Here is a 25,512-nt window from a genome sequence, read left to right on the forward strand (position 1 = left end):
CTATCTGTGTGTAGACAAATGTAACATCTTGCCAGCATGAGCTCTAGCTCCAAGATCCTGCTGCTCTTTGCAAAGCTCCACGCCCCTGAGCTTACTCTCCCAGCCCCTGAGCTGAAGAGCTGCCCTTTCCCCACCAAGACTCAGACTCCTCAGGGTAGCCTTGGCTTCTCAACTGACTGCCGACTTTTGGCAACATTCCCTCCTGAGTGCTGCTCACCCACCTGCTCTGCTGTAGATGCTACCCTGGGCTGGGTCCCCTGTCATCTGGACTGTGACCACGGCCTCCCAAGTAGCCTGTCACCTGTTTTTCTTCCTTCTGCCCCCTTAGACAGGTTATTACCAGATTACTCTCACAAAGCAATGGCCCTTATTCCTGATCAAATGTAGGCTGCCTTCTCAGCCAGACACCCCTTCACACTCTGTCCCTAGTCTATTTACATAACCTGTTCCATGCATAGATTCCAGAATATTCGTTTAACCCTATACTATCTGCCACACTGGCCTCGGAACTGGAAATACAGCCATGAATGAAATAAACTTTAAGTTCTCAGGGAACTTTCACAATGGAGACTAGACACATCAGCCTGCATGGCGGGGCCAAAGTGCTGACAGGAAGACAGGGCGGGCTGAGATAGTGGACGATGGCAGTGGGAAGACAGGGTGGGGCGAGAGGCGGTGGCGGCGGCACTGACAGTTTTTATAGGATGGTCAGAAAGACCTTTTCGAGGAGATGATGTTTGTCCAGAGACCTGAGTGAATTGCGACGTGAGCTCTGTGGGTATCTGAGGAAGAGCATTACAGGTAGAGAGAAAGAGAGTTCCGAGTCCTTAATGTGGGAACTTGCTTGGCAAGCTGGAGAAACAGGGAAGGAGCCCGACTGGATGAGCAGAGAATGAGGGGGCAGTAGACGAGGTCAGAGGGGAGTTGGGCCAGGGGGTGCAGGGCCATGCAGACTGGGGTCTGCACCAGGATCTTACTCTGAATGAGGGAAAAGGCACTGGAAGGTTCTTAGTAGCAGAGTGACATGTTGTTAAAAGTCTTGACACTGACAGCTGTGTGGGAGACTAGACAAGGGGCTGCAGGGACAAGGGTGGGACCTGGGGTACAGCTAGCAATGGCTGCGGCAGTTCAGGAGAGGGACCGGCCAGCTGCTGGATGAGCCGGCCGCTGTCATGTCCCAGCTCTGTTTCTATAGGCGATGTGACTGTGAAGTCTGAGAGAGAGAAGAGAGTCAAGGATGACTCAGAAGCAACTGGAAAAATGCAATTGCCATCAGCTAAGCTGTACAGGAAGGCTGTGGGAAGAAGTTTATTGGAGGAGGAAGGAGCTCAGTTTTAGGCGTGTCAATTTAGGGGACTATTAAACACCCAAGTGAAGTGTCAGGCTGCCAGCTATATATCTGAGTCTAGAATTCAAGAGACAGATCTGGGCTAGAAACAAATTTGGAAAGTATTTGTGTCTAGAAGGTATTCATGTTCAGAGATCAGGAGAGGTCACTTAGAGTGGAGAGAGCGGTCAGTGGACTGAGCTTGGGTCACTTACAAGTTGGGAAGGAGAACAGGGCTCAGCAAGGGAGAGAGAACTAGCAGCCGTGGGAAGGAGGAAAACCAAGGGCCTAATGGCCTGGAATCCACATGCAAACAGGGCTCACCAAGGGGGCTGGAGTCTGACTTGTTTGAAAACATTACGTGTGCACATGCCTGGACTGGTCAGTGTCATGAACAAACTGTCACCGAATCGTCATTGCCAAAGCTCTCAAAGAGGGAGTGGGAAGCTGCCAAATACCGCTGACAGGCTGAGGACAGTGATTTGCCTGTCAAGGGGAACAGTCCTCATGGAGATGACAGCCTGTGTAGTGGGTTCAAAAGAGACAAGGAGGAAAGGATGGGGAGTGAGCAAATACAATCAGCTCCTTCACGGAACTCTGTGGGACACAGGACCAAGAAATGGGGCAGTGGCCAGAGGGAAATCACCGTTGGCCAGTTTTAAGATGCAGTGATCACAGCTATTCCCCCTTCTCCTTCTCAACCCTGTCTGTCCCACCTTGCCCCACTTGCCGGCAACTCCCTCAAGGGGAACAAACACCTCCCATGTGCTCCACTACCCCAACTGCATGTGGTATTTGCAGGTGTGTTTCTATCTACATGCAACATTTTCAAGATACAGGAGTGCAGTGCTGCTCACTGGACCTCTGTAGTCCTCCCTGCTGGCAAGTGCTGTGTTAACACTGTAGGTCACCACTCTGCATGGCCTCCCTGACAGCGTTCAGAAGGGAAACAGGACTTCAGTAGAAACTGTGAAGTTGCTTATTCCTTTAGATCCTGGGAGTTAGTAGGAGCAAAAAGAACAGTATCTTTCACTTGCCTTTTCCACTCAAAAAAGGCAAGGCTAGAAACAACAGCTCACACTAAGGAATCATGGACTTGAATTTATTTTTAAAACTAACTGAAAAACCTCAACAGTTACCAAAAGTGTTCTCTTTGAAAACATTGGAGATTGGGTGAGAATGGGTAGGTACAGAGAAGGCGCCTTCTAGTTTAAGAAATGGCAAGTTCAGTGAAACTGCACTAAAAAGTACTTGATTAAAAACAATTTTTCCCTCCCACCTCCCCCAGAGCACACTGCAGCATGGAGACCAGAGCACTTCTCAAGATCCCTCCTGCTGAGAAGTGTCCCTCAGAAGTACTCATTCTCATTGCAAAAGGCTGCAACAGACAAGATGCTTCTAATCAGGGTTAAACACAGGTTAAATATCACACATGGCCTCTGAAGAAACTGTGTAGAAACAAGAGGGGTCACCAGTGCTTCCCATGATGAGAAGGCTTGAGTAACGGGAAATTATATCCAGGCCTGGCTAGACTGAGGCGGGCAGAAGTACAAATGGGAGTTTGAACCTCTTGTGCCCTGATCTCTACTGAGTGCCCACTACTGCCAAACTCCATGCAGTGGGTCACAAAGCGGTCCCTCTGCCACGTGGTTTGAGAGGACCAAGGGAGACTTCTGAGCTACAGTGTGAGACTGAGATCCAGGGTGTCTCTGTGGGAAGATGGCTGCCTCCATCCCGAGATGAGGGGCTGCAGATTCAGGCAGAAGCAGCAGTACCATGTGTGGAGATTTCTGGCCTAGCCAAGTGTTACTTGGCTGTGTCACAGGGAAGGTGCGAGCCTGAGAGCTGGCAGAGCACGGAGGGGCTCTCACTGGAGTGAAGACGCATGAGACAGGAGCATGTTTGAAGTTTTGAAGATCACCCTGGTGGGAGTGATTGAAAGGAAAAATAGACTGTATGCCAAGTTCAAAGCTGTGGAGACTAGTGCCTCTTGGCTGTTCTGGTTCCTGTTGTATTTGGCCATCCTTCTCTCTGCACCTCAAATATCTGGGGGTTTCATTCTCTTCGGCTATTTTTAAGCATTTGGATAATTGCATTTTTCACCTATACACCTATGTCATAAGGGCATAATATAATCAATCCCTATACTTGACCACTGTGAAATAATTTACTATGGTAAATGGCAGTTATGAAAATGCTCTTTAGTTATTAAACCAAGAGCCGCTGCTTTTCTGAAGGTTCCCATGCTCTCCTCTCTACCTACAAAACCCTGACTGGAATCTCACCTATGCAATGATCCCAACTCTAGTCCCTGAAAAAGTTTTCACCAGTTTGGGATAGAATACAGAAGCAAAGGACAATGTGCTGAATCTTTCATAAACAAAACTTTGTCCTGCATAAAAGCCTGTTTTTCTACAATGCATCCTACTTTCTGCTTGGATGTTAAAAGTTCCTTAATTTTATTAAGTGATAGCAACATAATATTTCTTAATGCTCTTATTTGGCAAAACAGTTGGCAACCCCAGAACCATCCACTGATTTTTTGAAATGTGCAATCTAGAAATCTGGCTGTCCCCTGCTTTGAGGCCCTCTGCCACTAGTTACTGTGCACAGTGGTCCCCGTTGTGGGCGAGGGAACATGGCCTGGCTACAGAGTCAACAGCCAGCTTGCTACGCAACTAGCAGGACAATGTCAGTGCTGTATGTCACTTAACCACTGTAGCGTTGGAATTTAGTATCTTAATGAGAATATGTAACTTCCCTCCATGGCAGCTATATTTAAACATTGTTGAATAACTAGTTACATAGGTTCTAAAAATGTATTTACTCTCATGCTCTCAATTTTATCTCCTTATGTTGGAGAAAGGTGCTTGACATCTATTACCCTGTTAGCATGTGATAAATGACTTACATAGTCTGGGACCCTTGGCATTGAGGCAGTTGTCCACCGGGTAAGGTGTTGAAGCCTTTGGAAGAGAACTGCATAAAAAATTAGGCGTTGAAATAGAAAGACCTGTTTGGGTCTCTGCTCACAACTTAGTCTCACGTTCCTCATCTATAAAGTGAGGATAGTAACTGTACCTGTCAGGATTGCACAGTTGTGTTTAGGACAATCTTAGGCACTTGGTGAGTATCTGATAAGGGTGACACTGAATTACCCTGTGAATGTGAGAAATTTACAAAGTATTGGCTTAAAGAAGGTTAATTCCATGTTACGAAAATGCAGAGTCAACAAAAAAATTGGCAGTTCATTACTTCATCATTTCTGAGTATTTATTGGTGAGTATTCTTAAAAACTAAATGCATTAAAAATAATTAGAATATCTGTTCATATAGTAGATGGCTAAGATGAGACAAATGACCAGAAATATTTTTTTAAAATGTGCTTTCCCCTATTTCTCTACCCTTCAAAAATAAAAAGCTCAAACTACCCCTCCCCAATATCAAATTTCTCTGTTTCTCAGAAAGAAAAACAGAGGATTTCCAAGTCTTTAAGCTAATCTCTAGAGTGCAACAAAACCAACTAATTATACTGGGCATGGCTGACAGACAGTATCTGATGCCAGCAACAGAAGGGACACGAGTATCACCAGTAAACAAAGTAGGTACACTTCTGTTACTTTAAATTGATAGTTTTATTATAGTAGCCACGGACACACAAGTAAAGGAATGTCCTGACATTCTCTGAGCAGTTCACGGAAAGTAGATGCACCTGTCCAGGCAGCAGAGTCATCTACACCTTTTCCTAACCAAAAGCAAAAGCTTTACATGTGGTAATGAAGAAAGCAAAGTTTTCTTATTCTTGTCTAAACAACTTCAGCCTCAGAAAATAGCTATTGTGGAGTGAGCTGAAAAGAGAAAAATGTTTTCTTCCTGATGTCCAAAGTCTGCACTTCTCCCCAACCGTCACGTGACTTCTTATGGTACTGCAGAGGGCAGTGTGTTCAGGGCTAGTGGGATCTACTTAGAAGGCCGACTACTATACTCCACTATAATCAAAAAGAAAAGGATACACTAATAAAATTAAATGCTGCTAAAATGCATAATGACAGGGAGACAATATCTAGGTGTATTAAAAGTGAGATGCTCTTTCACATAACACATTTAAAAGGTTACAATTACCATAAACACTTTAATGCCATTAAAAATCACTGGTGACGTTTGCTTTCCTATCTGCAGAGGGCTCTGCTGTTGCCCAGGTTGGCAGAAAGTGACGTGCCAAGCTAAGGCACTCGTCCTGGGCAGGCAGGCTCAGCCTGTTTGGAGTTGCATAGGCTTTATTTTTTTTAAGATCCATTTTGTTTCCAAAGGTCTCTGTGAAACCTTGAGCATTTCTCCTCTTTCACTAGTCATTGCGGCAGTCAGGTGTTTTAATCCCTTTAGTACCCAAACACACATAAGTACTCATGAAAAAAACATTAAAATAGCATTTTGAATAAATTCACTATACATTACATAGCTTGGGAACAACAAAGGGAAAAGCCAGGCTTGACTAGTATTTTATATAGAGAAGCAGGAGAAGACTTCGTCTAAAAACATTACAACTCAAGTGAAGATAAATACATTTTTGGTTAATCTGTGCTATGTCGTATAGAAATCCTGTTGGATACTCAGTCTACCAGGTAACTCTTTCAGATTTCCAAGTCTGGCTGTGTCAGTAGAAGAACATACACTGCTGCACACATTTGCATATATATGCACATACCTATATAAAATTCAGAGCAAGAAAATTTTCTTTAAATACATATGCTTAAAACCTGTCCCTCTAAAAATAAATATATTGCCTCTAATCAGTTGATAATTCTCAGAGCTCCTTCATAAACCAATCATAGTTTCTCAAAAATGTCAGATGACCAATTAGCTGCCGTTCAAATTCATTATCTGTCAATAAAAATTTTAAAATTCAGATGTATAACAGAAACAATATCCCCAGAATAGAACAGAGATAGAATTCTGGCTTTGAAAATAAATGTCTTAGTTTTCTTGATATTCAGCTCCTATAAGTGTCCGCACCCTGCCTTGGCACATGGTCAGCAGCAGGATGGCACCCTCATGACTGTGCCCGACTCCGCTGACATCATCTTCTATTCAAAGGAGTCAACGGGCATTTCTTTTGCTGTTTTGTTCCAGGGAACTAACACAACATCATTTGTATTTGCTACCACTCCCATGGATCACAGTGAGTTGTGTGTTTTAATGTAATTTACAATGTGCTGGTACCACTGAGGTAAAGCAGAAGTGGCTCTGGCATTTGCAATAAAGAAAAGTCTCCCAGGAAAACAACACAAAAAACCTGGTGGTGTATATCCAAGTTCCATGAAATAACTCAAAACCACTGCCAGAATGGGCACAGTGAATATCTGATATCAAGGTTAAACAACAGAGACAGATGAAAATACTCAAAGTACATCCTTTAGAAACAATGCAATTCACAAAAATTTAGCTTTACTTTTTTACTTTTACACTCACTTACAAAAAAAACTCCTTAAAATGATATAAACCAGACCAAGTTGTTTAATATAGTACAATCATTAACAAACTTGTCATTTGTTCTTGAATATGGGAATCTCAGAAATGTATGAAATCCATGATAAATGATAGCAAGAATGTTTAATGCCTTGGCCTATTTTTTTAAAAGAAAAATTTGCCATAGTTGAAACATAACTTGTAAAAAGTACGGTGTTTTATGTGCTCACAGTTCCAGATCACTAACTTTATAAATGTGAAAGTTATCCATATGTAAACAAGGCCTCTTTTTCATTGATTTTAATCTTGTTTAAACCTTTGGATATTTCAGTCTTCAGATCCCCCAAGGTAAGGCTGACTTTATCAGATACAAATAAAACGTTTAAGTCCATGATGTGCTGCAGCCTGAGGAGACCAATGCACCAGTATTTACAGGCTGGCTACAATACCTTTCTCTTTTTTAAAAAATCCAAATGTGTATCAATATCAAGCCACACTCACTTTCGGATTTTCTCTGGCTACAAAAATTGGGCAACAGCACTTTCCCTCCTTCATCTCTCCCGGCAGCCCTGCAGTGGGGGGCGGGTCTCAGGATGAGGGGCGCGGCCTCTTGGGAGGTGGTGGCGGCATCAGCTCTGCGTCAGGGTCCAGATGATGCTTTCGCTTCTGCCCTTGCAAAGCCATGGCACATCTGTCGATGAACTCAAACAGCATCTCCTTGGTGACAGGGTTCGAGATGCTATTGCACACAGCTGTGGACAGAGCAGGACACCGGTCTCATGTGAGGGTTAGTTAGGGCAGCTGACCACAGGCTTATGGGCAGGTTTTCACTCCAACATGCTAACCACGTCCACTTCACCAATGTGAGTGACAAACTTCACATCACACTAATCTCCTCCCTCTCCATACCCAAAGTAAGTGCTTTCCCAGTAGCTACCCTTTATTGTGGTAATTTTAAGCCAAAACTTAATATAGAGAAGACTGCATCTAAAAACATTATAACTCAAGTGAAGATAAATACATTTTTGGTTAATCTGTGCTATGTCGTATAGAAATCCTGTCGGATACTCAATCTACCAGGTAACTCTTTCAGATTTTCAAGTCTGGCTGTGTTAGTAGAAGAACATGCATATACTTACAGCTATATGCATATACCTATATAAAATTCATCAGGAAAATTTGCTTTAAATACATATACTTAAAACCTGTACCTCTACAAATAAATACATGAGCCTAAGTATTTGGGTCATAAGCGTGTCTTCCCTTTGGTGTCCTATCCCTCCCAAACAGTCCTTATAGGATTTGAATCTAGCACAGCACCAGGCACTACAGTCCACGTTCCACTGAAACTTCTCCAGAAGCTGTGCACTGTGGTACTGCTGTCATTCTCAGTCAGACGTCCACTCTGACAAACGTCACTACCGTCCCCATTCCTATTGAATACAGGGCTTCACTGAAGATGGCAGGCCATATTACTTTATCTTTTTTTTAAGTGACCAACATTTAGTACAAGTCCTTTTAACTGTATTTACCTGTGGTTCTGGAATAAAAGACACTGGCTTAATCACTCCTACTTTTGAAATGAATTCATCCTGTTTGAACATTGGTAGTTCCAACAGAAGCCCTAATGTACAAGACTAACTTTTAAACTACTTATTTTCTTGTAAACTTATAGTAATATTATCATCATCACTGATTGAGCACTTTAAAAGCACACAATTCTATTAACTTTTTTTTTTTTTTTAGACAGAGCCTCAAGCTGTCCCCCTGGGTAGAGTGCCGTGGCTTTACAGCTCACAGCAACCTCCAACTCCTGGGCTCAAGCGAGTCTCCTGCCTCTGCCTCCCAAGTAGCTGGGACCACAGGCGCCCGCCACAACGCCCGGCTATTTTTTGGTTGCAGCCGTCATTGTTGTTTTGGCGGGTCCGGGCTGGGGATTTGAACCCGCCACCTTAGGTGTACGTGGCTGGCACCTTAGCCGGTTGAGCTACAGGCGCCGAGCCAATTCTATTAACCTCTATCTTGGTTTTTATCTTTGTGGTCCCAGCAGTACACCTGACAGACTTCACCTGCTGTGTGCTGTTCCTCATGAAAGAAACTTACTCTTCTGAATCCCCGAAGCACTCACATTGTACCCAAAGAACACCGGGAAGTACAGCACAGCACAATTTGTTTCTTTTAAACAGTTTTCATTTACTTTGTTCTCCATTGTTTGAAAAGCTATTTTAGGAGATGAAAATTACATTTTCCCCTGCTAATTTTGTCTTTTACCATCTGCCAAACAATGGTTTTTATGGTTTTAAATAGATGTGAAATTATCATGGCTTTTGTTGTTGTTCAATCAACCCCACTTGTGCAGCCCAGCGTCCTGTCCTCTCTGCTTCTCCCGGCTAGACGGGATGAGCAGGCTCTTTAGAGAGGAGGGCACACAAGCTGACGGGAGCCCCGACACATCTTCCCATCGACAAGGAGGAGGTCCAGATGATTCTATGACCCATCAAGCAAAACAGCAAAGCACATTTTGGCTCTAACACCTTAATTTTTTTTTTTTAAACATGGAAGCACTGGTAGGTTGTCACACTCACCCATGGCAGTGTTGTAGGCATTAGGAAAACTTTTGTCTGTTCTCTGTCTCATGAAGACCCAGCTGTTGTTCTCAAATTTGCATTCTATAATTTTGTTGTCATACTGTTTTAGCTCTTTTGTCACCTGTTTCAAAGAGAATTGAAGAAAATATTCAAATCATTTGAAAAAGCTTTCTGGTTTTTTGCTTCTACTATGTGACAGACACATTAGGTAATGCCAAAAATACCTCTGTAACTGAAGATATGCTGTGCCCTCCCCATATACAAGCTCATTTACCCAAAATTTTATAAATAGTTGTGAAAACCACTGTCAATATATGGGAATTAAAAGAAACTAAGCAGAAAACAGTCACTTCTGGGCCAAATGCAAATATGTTACCATGGGGACCAGTGCCTTCAATACTGTCTGTGCGTCTACGGCTTTCAAAAACTAAATATACCGCCTAGCTCTTATAGATGTTCAGAAATGTCTCACCACCTAAATTCCTATGTCAAACCTAAGAAACTACATTTACTAGTTAAAGAAAAGTTACACACAAAAAGTAAACACTAGGATCAAATGCCGGTGATGTGCGTCCTAAAACATTTTGCTTTTTACCAAAATCTAATCTTAAGGGTATCCACCTTTTCCATCTCTAAGCTAGTGCCAACTTAGAGATGAAGCTACTTTTGAATTTAGTTGGTGGGTTTTTGGCTTCTTCACCTCGGATGATTGAATATGGATATTCCGTCAGAGCTAACAAGTATCCATGGTAACTACAGAACCTAGGCTGTGAGAATGGTTTTCATAAATAGGAACCCAAGCTTATCTTTGCAGTTTTCAAATATAATGCCAGTCATGGTAATATTTTAATTCTGCCCTCATCTTTCAAAGCTAACAACTTTTTCTCACAAGATGGTAGACTGCAATCATTTAACTTCATTAGCATTATTTGAAACGCTCTCATTTTTCTACCCACATATTCACTGCCACTTAGGAATGTGAAGAAAATTTTTTAAAGACGCTTTCAATTTACAGATTAGGCAGCAAATGTCTTCATAAGAACTTTCAAATTATATTTTTTTCCCCAGAATAAGTATAACATTTAACTGGACTATCTGCCTTTTAAACAAATCTGGCAGGTCTAATTCATTCAGTGGTTCTGGAACTAGACATGGCCAAAGAGGTGAGACTTCACTTAGCAAACTTGCTGAATTTATTCTCTAATATTCATTATTTTAGTCGCAACTCCCCTGCCTTGCTTCCTAGGGACATAACTCCTTTTACTTTTTTTATGGAGACCAGAGTTTTCCTCTGCCCCCGGGCTGGAGCACAGAAGCACCATCCTTTTACTTTTGATACATTCTCTACACCCAAGTATTAGACAACTCACTCGGTTAGGGAACCATGTTTGGGTTACACCATATGTAAGGTGTAACAGAAATAAGTTTCTTAACTGTTTAGTCTCCGTTTTCTAATTTCCAAAATGGGGAAAGAAGTTACTAATTTATTGGGTCATTGCAAGAACAATAAATAAAAGTGACTAACACATGGCAATCAGTAAAACTGTTAACTGAATATAAAATTAGGCAATAATACATTACTTTATAAAAACTCTGGGAAAAAGCAACACTAAATGTACCATCCTAACCATTTTAAGTGTGCTGTGCACTTTAAGTATATTCACATTGTTGTGCAACAGCCCCCGGAACTGTCTCTTCTTGCAACACTGAAACTCTGTGCCCACTATCCTCGTAGTCTCCCCTCTTCCCAAATAAGGTAACTACCTTATTACCTTGTTTCTATGATTTTGACCACTTTAGATACTTCATATGAGTAGAACCATCTGTCCTTTTGTGTCTGCATTACTCATTTAGCAAAATGTCCTTCATTCACTGTAGCATGTGATGGGAATTCCTTCTTTTTTAGGCTGAATAATGTTCCAGTGGATGTATGTAGGTATATACACTACACTTCCTTTCATCATTCATCTGTTGATGGACATTTGGGTTGCTTCCATCCTTTGGATAATATTGCAATGAACATGGGCATGCAAATATCTCTAAGATCCTATAAATTCTTCTGGGTAAATACCCAGAAATGAGATCACTGGATGATATAGTACTTCTATTTTTAATTTTTTGAGGAATCCTTACTTTTCTACAATGGGCACACCATTCTACATGTTTATCATTAATGCACAAGATTCCCAACTTATCCCTATCCTCACCAACACCTGTTATTTTCTGTTTTTTTTTTTTTTTTTTTAAATAACGGCCATCTTGGTAGGTGTCAGGTGCTATTTCAGTGTGGATTTTGATTTGCATTTCCCTAATAATTAGTAGGGCTGAGTATGTTTTCATGTGCTTACTGGCTGTGTGCCTTCTTCAGGGAAATATCTGGTCAAGGCTTTTGCTCATTTTTAAACCGTGTTATCTGGTTTGGTTCTGTTTTAGAGTAGAAGCTCCTGAGTATTCTAGCTATTAAGCCCTTCTCAGGTTGCCTCTTCGCTGTTGCTCAGTTGCTTTGGTATGAAGAAATTTTTAAGTTTGGTGCAGTCTATTTTTTATTCTGTTGCCTGCAATTCTGGTATCCCATCCAGGAAATGATAGTAAAATCCAATGTCCTAAGATTTCCCTGATGTTTTCTTCCAAGTGTTTAACAGTTAGCTTTAGGTCTTTAATTTATTTTTGAGTTAATCTGATGATGTAAGGTAAAGACCCAGCTTCATTTCTTATGCATGTGGACTGTGTTTTCCCCACACTGTTTATTGAAGAGATTGTCCTTCCCACTGCATGGTCTTGGCTCCTTGTGGTACGTCATTTGGCCAGATATGCAAGGTTTTAGTTCTGAGCTCTCTATTCTATGCCATTGGTCTATGTAGCTACCATTATGCCAGTAATTAAGTATACTTTCTTAATCACTGTTGATTTGAAGTATGTTTCAAAATCAGGTACTGTAAGGTCTCCACTTTTATTCTTTCTCAAGATTGTTTTGGCTATTTGAGGTCCCTTGAAATTTCGTATAAGTTTTGGGATAATTTTTCTATTCTGATAAAAAATGTAGCATGGTGTTTTTGATAGGGATTGCATGAATCTGCAAAAAGATTTTGGTAGTATGGCTACTTTAACAATACTAATTCATCCAATCCACCAGCATGGTATTTATTTCTATCTTTTTTGATTTCCTTTAGCAAAACACATTGCTCTTTTTTTTTAAAATCTTCCGCGTAAATTTACTAAAGACATCCATGATGATGTAGTAAGGTGCACTCTGAGAACAGCTGTCAAGGGAGTACAACACATGCGTTTCCCAGGGACAGCTTGCTAGTCAGTGTGCAGGCTGCCTTTGTCATGCAGTGTCTCAGTTTCAGAACTGCTATAAATTATGTGTTACTCAATTTGACTATAGCAATTAAGTAGTATTATTAATGATCTGTATGTCTGGTTGGCCATGCATTAAAGATCTGGGAAACACAGCTTTCCAAAAAACATATGCATCTGCCACTACCAACTTTAATATAGTTCCACGGTAAAGAACATTGATCTTCATTGATCATAGCAGTTATATTCCCAAGAGAGACACACTAGAGGTACTCATTTGGTTAGACAATAAAATATATTTAATTGATAAAAATAGTGCCTCTCACAGGTACACAAACCAATGGCAATTTATACCAATGGTTGTAACAAAAGAATGACTAGCACATGGGAGAGAAATTTAATTCTGATATCCAAATTCCAATTTGTTATTATGACAATAATCATTGTCAGTCAATTACATATTATTAACTACTAAAACAGGACTGCAGTGGAGGACATTCTATAATCAACTCTATCTTAGTTTGAGCTAATGAGCTAACGAAAGCTTGAAAGTAAAAAGAATAAAATTTTTATAAATCAGGATTTCATATCTATACCCGTAATTACATTGAATTAATGAGGTTTTATTGGTTTTGGAAAAAAAAGAGCAACACACAGTATAATTCATATTGAAAAACTTTTTTTTTTATGTATTCCTCTTACTGAGTCCCACATTTTTATGTTATTTGAATCTACCAATACCCTGGGGTTAAGAGATTGTCAGATGAAACCTGATCTAGTATCTCTGAATATTTTAAATTAGCAGCTCAAAAATAATATCTGGAATGAAGGGCTCAAAGCCTCAGCTGCTCCATTCTGCCACGTTTCACAGAATGCATTTTGTACCCTGAGTGGTGAATGCACTAAGTCACAAAGGCACACACACTCAGTGTCGGCTGCACTGACCTGCATAAAACAAGGAAAGATGCACTTCTGGTTCTAAAATTGACTGTCCGTGCTCTGTAAAAGTTCATTTGTGTTATTAAGAGCTCATCTTTCTTTCAGAGAGATACTACACAAAGACTTTGGAGAAGGTGATTTCTCTGAACTAATTTGCTTTGAAGACACTTTAAATAACGTATATCCTTAGACCGAGAATGCCATCAGGAAGTTGCTCCCTTTTAATTTTTAAATAATTTTAGATTGACAGAAAAGTTGTAAAGATAATACAGAGAACTTCCACACAAGTTCAATATCCCTTATCTGAAATGCTTAGGTCCAGAAGTGTTTCAGATTTTTGAATATTTGCATTATACTACCAACTGAGCATTTTAAATCTAAAAAGCAGGAATCTGAAACAAGCATTTTCTTTGAGCATCACGTCATTGTTCAAAAAGTTTCAGATTTTGTATTTTTAAATTTATGATGCTCAACCTGCATTGCCTTCACCCAGCTTCCTCTAATGTATATATGTTTACCTATCATGATGCCAAAAATAAGTATACACATTTGAAGAGATCTTGTTGGAAGTGAAATTGATAATTCCCAAAGTGTCCTGCAGACAGAATGGATGTGCATAGCAAGTCTAGGCACACTTGACCAGTAACAGTACCTTCAATTCAACTTTGAAAAGTAACACATATCTAGAGGTTATCTAACCTCTCTTAAAATACGTATATTTTTCTGGCACCCTCTGTATTTATTAACTCTTAAAAAACGAACATTGGCACAACACAAGTGACCAAGCTATAGACTTTAGTCAGACTGTCAGTTTCCCCACTACATCTGCACCTGTCCAGGATGCAGTTTGGGAGGCAGCACTGTGTTTTGGTGCCGCATCTCCATAATCTCTTTCAGATTATCCGTCACATATTTTGCACAGTGTTCCTCAATTTAGGATTTTCTAATGTCTTCTTATGATTAGACTGAGGTCACAGATATTTGGAAAGAATGCCACACAGGTGCAGTGCCCTCTCACTGCACCAGCACAAGTGCTGCTGGAGATGCAAGCCCTGTCACCTGGGCAAGGTGCAATCTGCCAGCTTCCTCTCCCGGGAAGTCAGAAGTATTCCTTGCCATACACTTTTAGTTGTGGGTCACAATGTCCAGCCTCACTCAAGGAGAGGGAAATTAGGCCCCACTTCCTGGAAGAAAGGGTAGCAAAGAATTTGTGGATATTTATTAAAACCAGCACAGAAATTACGCATTTGTTACAGGAGATGCTCTGAAACTAAGCATCCGCTTCTCAAAGTCATGCTCACGAAATTTAGCATTCACCATGAATCTTGCATGCAGCAATTACTCTTGTGGTGTTCTAATGGAATTTCTGTGTCCTCCTTTCCTTCTATAATTATAATCTGGGCTTCTGTAAGAAATATTTGTCCCTTCTCCCCTATTTAATCACTTATTTATATCAGTATGGACTCATGGCTATTTATTTTATTATTTGGTTTTTAATAAACACTATCATCATTTATTTTGTTACTCACAGTACTACAGTTTTGGCCACTGGGAATGCATGGTAGGCTCCTATATCTTATCTTTAACTTGTTTCCACTTTTTGTGCAAAGGGCCCTCTACTGGGGACTTTTTAAGAACAAAATTATTCTTCACAGTTTAGGCTATGCTAAGAAAAATATTGCCACCACCTGTTTTGGTCAGAATTTAAAACCACTATTGAGAGGAAGAGTGATGGGAAGAGGGGAAGAAGGAGAATATATGTTACTATAAATGTTAATAGTATTTAACTAAGTTGGGTATTTTTTCTTTTCTGAGGTTATAATTCACTTTTGATAATCCAAGCTCTACCTCTGTAGTGTGACAGAAGGTGAACTTTAAAATCATATCTTGAATAAACGAACTCAAACAAAAATCTTATTTTTATTAAAATAACTTCATTTTTTGGTATTTATGAAGGCAGAGAAAATAAACAAAGCAGAAATGAAATGGAATTACAAAAGTGTTTCATGTGGTGTCAGAACAATATAAACAGCTTAAGTCTGAATTACTAGATAAATAAAATAATCTTTTAAAAGTACTATATTATATAAGGTCTGAAAATTAAGTTCTGAATATCACTACAGTCACCAAATGTCACTATGGTGATCTCTGAAGCACTCCCTTAAGAAGCTATGCACTAACGCCAGCACCTGGTCTACCATTCAAAGCAATTTTGGAATCCTCTCTTTGAAATGGTCACCAGAGTTGTTGTTGTTGTATTACCTTGTCCTGAATGTTGTCAAAATGTCTTCCTTTTAAAATTTCCTTTATTATGAGGTAAAAGAAAAAGTCACTGAAGTAGATCAAGTAAGTAGGGAGGGTGTTTCTGTACACTTATTTGTTTACTGGCTAAAAACCTGTTAACAAATAGGATTTTTACAAAGAGAATTATGAAACCCTAAGAAAAGAAATAGCAGAAGACATTAACAAATGGAAGAGCATACCATGGTCATGGCTGGGAATTAACAACATTGTTAAAATGTCTATACTGTTAAAGCAATTTATAGATTCAATGCAATCTCCATTAATATAGCAACATCATACTTTGAAAAACTGGAAAAAATAGTTCTTCATTTCATATGGAACCAGAAAAAAATCTGTATAGCCATGGAAATTCTTAGTAATAAAAAACAAAGCTGGAGGCATCACTCTACTAGACTTTAGGTTATATTACAGTCCACAGTGATTAAAACAGCATGGTACTGGCACAAAAATAGAGACACAGACATATGGAACTGAATAGAAAACCAAGAGATGAAACCAGTCTCTTACAGCCATCTGATCTTTGATAAACCAAATAAAAGCATATACTGGAAAAAAGGTTCCTTATTCAACAAACGGTGCTGGGAGAACTGAATAACCACATCCAAAAGACTACTTGACCTGTAGCCTTCATCACTTACAAAAATTGACTCAGGATGGATAAAATATCTAAATCTAAGACATGGAATTATAAAAATCCTAGAAGAAAGTATGGGAAAAACTCTTGATGATGTCAGGCTGAGGAATGATTTTATGAAGAAGACTTCAGTGGCAAATGCAACAACAACAAAAATAAACAAATGGGACTTACTTAAGCTGAAAAGCTTCTGTACAGCTAAGAACACAACAATCAAAGCAAATAGACAACCTTCAGAATGGGAAAAGATATTTGTATCTTACGAATACGAGAAAGGCTTGATAATTAGGATCTAGAGAGAACTCAAATTAATCAACAAAAAACCAACAAACAATCCCATCTGGGCAAGAGACATAAACAGAACTTTCTCTGAGGAAGACAGACAAATGGCTAAAAAACATAATGAAAAAATGCTCACTGTCCCTAATCATCAGAGAAATGCAAATCAAAATCACCCTGAGATATTGCCTAACCCCAGTGAGAATAACACATATTACAAAGTCCCAAAGCTGCAAATGCCAGCATGGATGTGGAGAGAGGGGGACACTTTTAACACTGTTGATGGAACTGTAAAATCATACAGCCTTTTTGGAAAGAAGTATGGAGAATTCTCATAGAACTCACTTAGACCTCCTGGGGTTTGTTGTTGTTGTTGTTGTTCGTTTTTTAAGACGAGTCAAGTGCAGTAGTGAGAAGGGGGGAAAGAGTAGAACATGGAGTTCAATCTGTAACTGACTGTGAACAATCAAGTGAGATAACTCACTACCTTCGGACCAGCCTCAACCTCCTGTTTGATCCTACAATCCCATTACTAAGCATCTACCCAGAAGAAAAAGAATAATTTTATCATAAAGACACTGGCACTAGATTGTTTACTGAAGCTCAATTTACAGTTGCCAAGATATGGAAACAACCTAAATACCTATCAGCTCAGGAATGTGTTAACAAACTGTGGGGGTGTGTGTGTGTGTAAAACTATATACCATGGAATATTATTCTGCCATAAAAAGATGGTGACTTTACATCTTTTGTATTAACCTGGATGGAACTATTCAAGTTGGGGAGAGGGGAATGACAGAGAGGAGAGAGGGGGGAGAAGGGGAGAGGAGAGAGAAGGGGGGAGAAGGGGAGAGGAGAGAGAAGGGAGAAAGGGAGGGGATTGGTGTGCTCCCTCTTAATTGCCATGAAGTAAGGGTATTTGTCACATCTCTTGGGTGTGGAGGCAACTAGACGGACTCTACCTAAGAAATGCAAATATTGTAACCTAGTTGTTTATACCCTCACATTGACCTGAAATTTAAAAAAGAAAAACTAACTTCTCTCCCAAACATTGTCATGTGAGCTGGTGCACTGTTGTGATGCAAGAGCCATGAGTTGCTGACAAAAAGTTCAATTTGCTTTTGTCTAACTTTTTCATGTATCCTTTTCAGCACTTCTAAATAGTAAACTCCATTTGGTACAAATTCATAATAAATTATACCTTGATATCAAAGAAGGTTAATGACATTGCTTTGACTCTTGATTTGGACTGACAGAAATATTTTGGTTATGGAGAACTGGCTAACTTCCAGTGGGCACTTTGATGCTGTGTTTCCAGTCATATTGGTTACACCTATGTTTCATCACCAGTGATAAGATGGCTCAAAACATTATCTTGTTTTTCCAAAAGGTCTTGGTTTTGTTCATCAGTGAGCAACCTTGGGACCATTTTTCTATATGCCTTTCTCATGACAAGATTTTCAGTTAAGATTTTCTGAATGGTTTCTCTATTGATGTATGTTTGGTCTGCTATGCTTCTCACAGTCAGGTAAAAATTTTGACACACAATTAGATGAACTTGTGTGATATTTCATCATTTCTGCTCAGTACTGTTTGCCTTGCTGTCTCTTCAACAGTGATGCTTTCTCTCCCCTCAGAAAAACATGTAATCCATTTGTACACTGCCATTTTTTTTTATGACATTGACTACCATGTCCCTGGTTTCATTTCCACTCCTGCAAAGTTTAACAAAAAATTTACAAATGTTTGTTCATTGCTCTAATTCAAACACCAACATTCTGAGGACCACACACAAAAACATGCAACAATAATGAACACCACTCAGCAAGACACCACCACCTGTCCACACAAACACACCTGTGAGACACTGATGTACCACAGTTATGACATCTTACTGAGCTGTTTGTACAGTGCTGCCAACATAAGTGTGTGATGCCAACTTCACAAACTTAATTGTCAGACCTTGAAGTAGGTCCCGGATATATATTTCACTTTAAGAACGTGCATCCATCTACTTGAGGAAGTAAAACACTTGTCAAATTACCTTTTAAAAAACACTGTTAAGACCAGCACTTCAAAAAAAGTTCCTTTACTGAAATCTTTTGGGGTTTATGACTCTATCCTGAACAAGTGACTTAGCTGCTTCCTTTTATTAATAATTGGCTCCCTTCCATAGCTGAATGTCTGATTGAAAGGTTTAAAGACCCTACTATTCATAAAGGAGGGACATACTGCTGCTGTGTTTCTAACTGAGCCAAAACGCAAAGTGTGTTACTTATATAGTAGTTCTTACACACTTTTTTTATTGGTCAGGCAATATCAACCATTTTTTAAACCATTGACACAATGCATCATTATATAAATAAATATGGCAAGCACTGTAAACTAATAATCTATATACAAAATCTCATTTAATGTAAACCACAATCTTATAAGGTAGGAATTACATTACTGCCCTTCTATAGGCATGGAGACCAAAGTTACAAGGGTAGTTACTTATCTCACCCAGAGTCACAGATCCAGAAAGTTAGGACAGTCAAGCCTCAAATACATGTCTCCCTCTCTAATGCCACAATGCCATTTCATGCCACACCAGCTACTGTAAGACCTGGTACTCTATAGACAACAAATGTAGAAACAAAAAAAGTCATTTTCCCGCTCAAGTTTCGGCTGAGATTAAGTACAGAGATCTTTACTGACTAAAGTCAGTCACATCAAAGCACAGTCATGGGACTTCACTCAAACACAGCTCTGGAGCCCAGCAGCAAGCAGTGGGGACCCTTGCCTGTAACCTAGCCCACACACTGTTCTTAAGACAGCTCCAAAGGCAGTGGAGGTCCAACATATTAAGCTATTTAACACAATTTTTATCTGTTCTTAAGTTTTAAATACCCTGTCCCAGCACTATATAATAGCCAAATTTCCCAAACTGGCCAGTCTCAGTTGGCATGGTAATACTCCACTTTAACTGTCACATAATTAACCAATTGGTTATTTTTCTGTTCTTCTGTTTCCCTACTCCTGCCTGTAGGGAGGTAAAGTAAACTGAAATGACTAATCTTTTTTTTTAATCTTTATTTTTGCTTTCCCCAGCCCTTTTCTATTAAAACCAGCCTTCTCTGCTTAGCTCATCAGAACACTTAACAGTATGAAGTGTTGCCCAATTCCAGCATTGCCAATTAAGGTTAATTAAGACCTTTATATTTGTTGTAATTTTGTATTTGGACACATCAAAACAGCAGTAAATGTTTCAGTTAAATAACTGGAAGTTTATAAAATGTACGCAATTTATTAAATACCTACGTGCATACGTGAGTGCTAGGTGATCACAGAATTATACAGGAAGACTGCTTTGCTGGATGGCAAGCATTTTACATTTAAGATCCATTTAGTGTGAGTTTGTTGTGATGACCATCATTCTCCAATATACCCCAATGTGCTTTCCATTTTCCCACTCCAGCAAAACTCTGGCTAAGTTCATCAATGACCTCTCTGTTGGTAAATCAGATGGATTCATTTTATTTAACCCCCCAGCATTGCCTTACGCAGTTAAATACTGCCTCCTTAAACATTTCTCTTTTCTAGGCTTCTAGGACGTAAAATGCGGGTGCCCTCCTCTTTACTTTGCTTTTGCTTTGCTACTCCTTCTCAGGTTTCTTTGCTAACTTCTTTGAAGTTGGCCAGTCCTCAGGGGCTCGTCCTGGGTTCTTATTCTTTCTCTAGCAATCCTGTCTATCTCTATAGTTTTAAATACCCTTATATGTGGCCATCTCCCAAATTTTGTCTCTTTTCACATTTCCTGAGCTCAAGAACCAGTCTTCCTAGAACCATCTGAAAAAGGGCCACATGAAAGGCTGGTGACACAGCCTTGCCCTCTGGAACCTAGTATAATGTCAAAGGCAGACAATAAACAAGTAAAAAATTACAAAGTAAGATAAGGTCTATGAAGAAAACAACATGTAACAGAGACTAAAGCAGAAAGTTACCGGGCTTTAGGTGGGATAGTCTAAAGAGATTATATTTAAGCTAAGATTTATGGAATGATAAGCTAGTTAATGAAAAAGGAAGAAAGAAGAAAGGGAAGGAAGCAGAGAGGGGGAAAGTGAGTGAGTGGCAGGGTAGCAGGGATATGCACGTTTGAAATACCCTGCAGGGAGTGATCAATAATGTGTCCGAAGGCCTGGGGTTAGAAATGATCTTAGCATCTTGGTATGTTGAAGGTGCAAAGGTAATGCAACTGCAAGTAAAGAATCTTTCTGGAAGTCTTTGTACGAGATCCTACATAGATCTGACACATTCCCAAACTCTTCCTCCTTTATATTTACTATATAATAGACATATATATTTTTAAAATTTCTTTCCAGCTGCTTATTAGTTAATATCATTACTTGAAGACTTCTCAAGCACAACATGTTCAAGACAACTTTTCACCTTCTTCCAAATCTGCTTCTCTTCTCTTCTCCACCTTGACGAGTGGCAGCCCTGTCCACCCAGTTTCTTAGGACATAAGCCTTAGTATCCTCCTGATCCTTTCCTCTTCTTTCCCCACACATTTGAATCATGACCTGGGTCTAATAATTCTACCTTCTACCACTGTCTCTCAGATTCCTACAACATACTATCAATTCTTTACACTGAAGCCAGATTAATTTTTGAAAAGTGATATCTAATCAAGTTATTCCTTTGCTTAAAAGAAAAACAAAGACCTACATGTAGAAAAGGGAGAAAAAAACTGTCTATTCACAGATGGCATGTTCACTGACACAAAAACAATCGGCAGAGGCTCTGAGAACTAGTAAGCTGAATCAGATTGCAACATACAAAGGTAGGATATGCACAATGAATACAGAATATAAGAATACTAAAACCAACTGAATTTCAAATGAATAGTTGCATATTTAAAATGTTGTAAAAATCATTGACTATAACACTAAAAACTCAGAAAACACAAACTGTTTAGGAATAAATCTAAAAATCATACAAGATCTATATGCTCACAATTACAAAATACTAAAGAAAGAAAAAATCAAAAAGGACTAAATAAATGAAGAGATATCCCAACTTCATTGATTACAAGGTTCAATATTATTAAGAGGTCAATTCTTCCCAAACAATCCACAGATTTAGCATAATCACAAGCAAAATCACAATAAAATTTTCTATGAATATCAACTATTTGATCCTAAAATTTATATGGAAAGCCAAAAAAACTAGACTAGCCAAAACAATTTTGGAAAGAAAAAACAAAGTTGAAGAAGTAACAATAACTGATTTCATGACTTCCAAATTGTATATAAAAACAGCACATTGTTCAACAAATGATGCTGGAAGAACTGAATAGCCATATGGAAAATACCCAGCCTACTCCATACCATTAAGATTACATGAAAATTAACTCAAAATTGAAAAGTATACCTAAACATAGAACTGAAAACTACAAAACTTCTAAAAGAAAATGTAAATCTTTATCACCTAGGGTTAAGCAAGATTTCTTAGAAACAATACCAAAAACACGATCCATAAAATTTAAAAATTTAAAACTTATGTTCTTTAAAAATATCACTAAGAGAATGAAAAGACAAGACACAGATTAGGATAAAAATCTTTGCAAATCACATATCTGACAAAGGACTTGTATCCACAACATGTAAAAAAAACCTTGAAACTCATACAAAATAAACAATTTAGAGGGAGGAGCAAGATGGCGACTGAGTAACAGCTTCCTTGCAACTGGGCATGGTGAGACTGGGGAGAGAAGACTTCAGGCATCTCTGGCTGGTGGAATATGCCCAGAAACAGCCTTTTGGGGACACAGGGAGTCAGCAAGAAACTTCTGGACCCCATGAAGAGGACAAAAGCAGTGGAGAACTGGCAAGTGGTTGCATGTGTTCACTGGGTCTAACTTCCCTGGCAGCTATAAGTATAGAAACAGTGAGACTGCAAACTGCAAAAGCCTTACCTATGAATTGTTATGTATTTTTTTGGACTTGGCACTCAGTTGAACTTCCTTGGGAGAACTTGGTTGAGAGTGAGGAGGACTTTAAGCATTGTCTAGGGCCCTGGACTGAGCTGCTGAGGCCAACAGAGCTAATAGTGTTCGGCTGTGGGCCGTGTGAACCCACTGTGGGAGAACTAGCCCAGCAAGCTCTGCCCTCAGGGTCACTAAGCGAGGATCTGGTGGGAGACCTTAGGCAGGCGAGTAATCTAGTGACTGAGCAGCCTAAAGGTAGGAACTGAGATGCCTTACAGCCTTGGCCCTCAGGGGCATAGAGTGAGACCAGTTTTGGCATACTGGATAAGCAGACAGCCACTTCAGGAGTGATCCCAGTGACGAGTGCTTTCCTGGGAAAGCTTCTATTTAGCCAAGTTTAACAGTTTAAAGTGCCTTTTAAGCAGGCTGAGGAGAGATTTAGGATCTCCACCCTGTGGGATTTAAGAAATCAGCAGAGGCCTCCACTGTCCATCTCATATAGTTGTATCAGCATAATGATTAACATCTCATACTCCAAAAGACCACCTGTTGCCCAGATAATATTCAGCAAGATATATACTGCTTTGTTTTTGCTTTTTGTTTGTTTTGTTTTCTTTTTAAACCTGTTACCTCTAGATTTTTCTTTTTTTCTTTCTTCATTTTTCTAGTTTAAATATAATTTTCCATTGTTGCTTTTTTTTTTTTATTAGAGCATAGCTGTGTACATTGATACTATCATGGGGTACAGTGTACTATTTTTATATACAATTTGAAATATATTCATCAAACTGGTTAACATAGCCTTCATGTCATTTTCTTAGTTATTGTGTTAACACATTTATATTTTTCATTTAGAAAGATTCACATGTACCCTTAAAAGATGAACCACAGATGTGATCCCACCAATCACCTTCCCTCCACCCATCCTCCACCCATTAATATTAAGTGTACTGTGTTCCTCTCCCTTCTCCAGTGAAAACCATTTTGAACTTGATATTTACTATTTTCATAACTTATTTATACTTATTTGTGTCCACGTGCCCAACTAATATATGTCTTTTATTTTTAATTTTCTTTTTTTTGAGACAGAGTTTCACTATGTCACCCCTGGTAGAGTGCTATGGTGCCACAGCTCACAGCAACCTCTAACTCCTGGGCCCAATTAACTCCCTTGCCTCAGCCTCCCAAGCAGCCGGGATCGCAGGCACCCACCACAACACCCAGCTATCCTTCCTGTCAACACTGTTTAGCTGGCCTGGGCCAGGTTCAAACCTGTCACCCCCTGTGTATATGGCCACTGTGTCACAGGCGCCAAGCCCAACTAATATGTTTTAAAACTATATTTTTAGGGTGGCACCTGTGGCTCAGTGAGCAGAGTGCCAGCCCCATATACCAAGGGTGGCAGGTTCAAACCCAGCCCCAGCCAAAATGCAACAACAACAAAAAATAGCCGGGTGTTGTGGTGGGCACCCGCCCAGCCACTCGGGAAGCTGAGGCAAGAGAATCGCCAAGCCCAAGAGCTGGAGGCCTCCAAGAGCTATGATGCCACAGCACTCCATCAAGGGTGACAGAGTGAGACTCCGTCTCTAAAAAATAAAATAAATAAATAAACAAACTATATTTTACAGTATATGTTTCTGTACTTTGCTTTTTTTCCTCAACATTGTGAGAGAAATCCAGGTTAATACATGTACCTCTGCTTTTTCCATTCTCACTAATCCTGTCATCAGTTTTATCTAATCTGCTATTAAATCCATCTACCATCTGTTGGTTAATTTCAGTTATTACATTTTTAAGCTCTGGATTTTCCATTGATGCTTTTTTGTAGTTCCCATTCTTCCAATCAATTTTTCAATTTTGTTAGTCTAAGTTACTGAATATATCAATCACATTTATTTTAAAGTATGTGTCTGAAAATGCCAAAATGTAGATTTTTCTTTGAATATTTCTATCATCTTTTTTTCTCTGTTACAGAATACTGAACATGCACATGAAAAACTGTAGAGATAATGTGTGGCTCTGGCTTAGGAGTCTACAAACTATGCCCCATGGGTCAAATCAACCTGCCACTTTTTTTGGCCTGGCTTTTAGCTAAGAATGTTTGCTATATTTTTAAATAGTTGAAAAACAATCTCATGAATAGTATCATGTGGCAACACATGAAACTTACATAAAATTCAAACCTAAGAGGCTACAATTTTAATGCAATGCCATCGTACTCCTTTACGTGTTGTCTATGGCTGCTTCAGGCTAAAACCACAGAGGTAAGTAAGCAGTTGCAACAGAAACTTTATGCCCTCAAGACTAAAAGATCCACTTTTGCCAACCCTGCTGTAGCTAGACAATGGTATCTTTCTCCAGAGAGGGTTTACTCCTGGTAGACCGTAGATAGCAGGAAGATCACCTCATCACATTTAGTTGATTCAAAGTTTGTCTAAAGTGTGTGGGAGGGGTGTTGGTCAATCTCTGGTTCACTTCTAGGGTATAGCCTTTCAGGTCTTCCAACTAAGTTAAAAGCCTGACATATTTATCCAGGCTCTTATTCCTTGATGGACTGAATTAATACTTTAGTGTTGGTTCCTCTCCTATAATTTTCCTTCTTTCTGAGATTACAGCTCTTCAAATCCTTGCTGCCTCAGTAATTAATGCCTTTATAAAGTATGTATGTGTGTATATGTACACATATGTACATTTTTTTTTTTTT

General features: G+C 39.4%; 1 protein-coding gene across 1 annotated transcript in view; it reads right to left on the reverse strand.

Moving 5' to 3' along the window:
* Window positions 1-4,947: 4,947 nt before the first annotated feature.
* Window positions 4,948-25,512, reverse strand: part of RNGTT (RNA guanylyltransferase and 5'-phosphatase) — a 354,972-nt gene continuing 334,407 nt past the window's right edge. The window contains exons 15-16 of the mRNA XM_003797513.3: window positions 9,379-9,502; window positions 4,948-7,545 (exon numbers count right to left, since the gene is read on the reverse strand). Coding sequence (XP_003797561.1) covers window positions 7,382-7,545; window positions 9,379-9,502 — 288 coding nt within the window. The 3' untranslated portion in view covers window positions 4,948-7,381. The remainder of the gene's footprint in view (window positions 7,546-9,378; window positions 9,503-25,512) is intronic.

The sequence above is a fragment of the Otolemur garnettii genome, unplaced genomic scaffold (genome assembly GCF_000181295.1).
Source record: "Otolemur garnettii isolate 467f Iridium unplaced genomic scaffold, OtoGar3 scaffold00118, whole genome shotgun sequence".
In the NCBI taxonomy this organism is placed as follows: domain Eukaryota; kingdom Metazoa; phylum Chordata; class Mammalia; order Primates; family Galagidae; genus Otolemur; species Otolemur garnettii.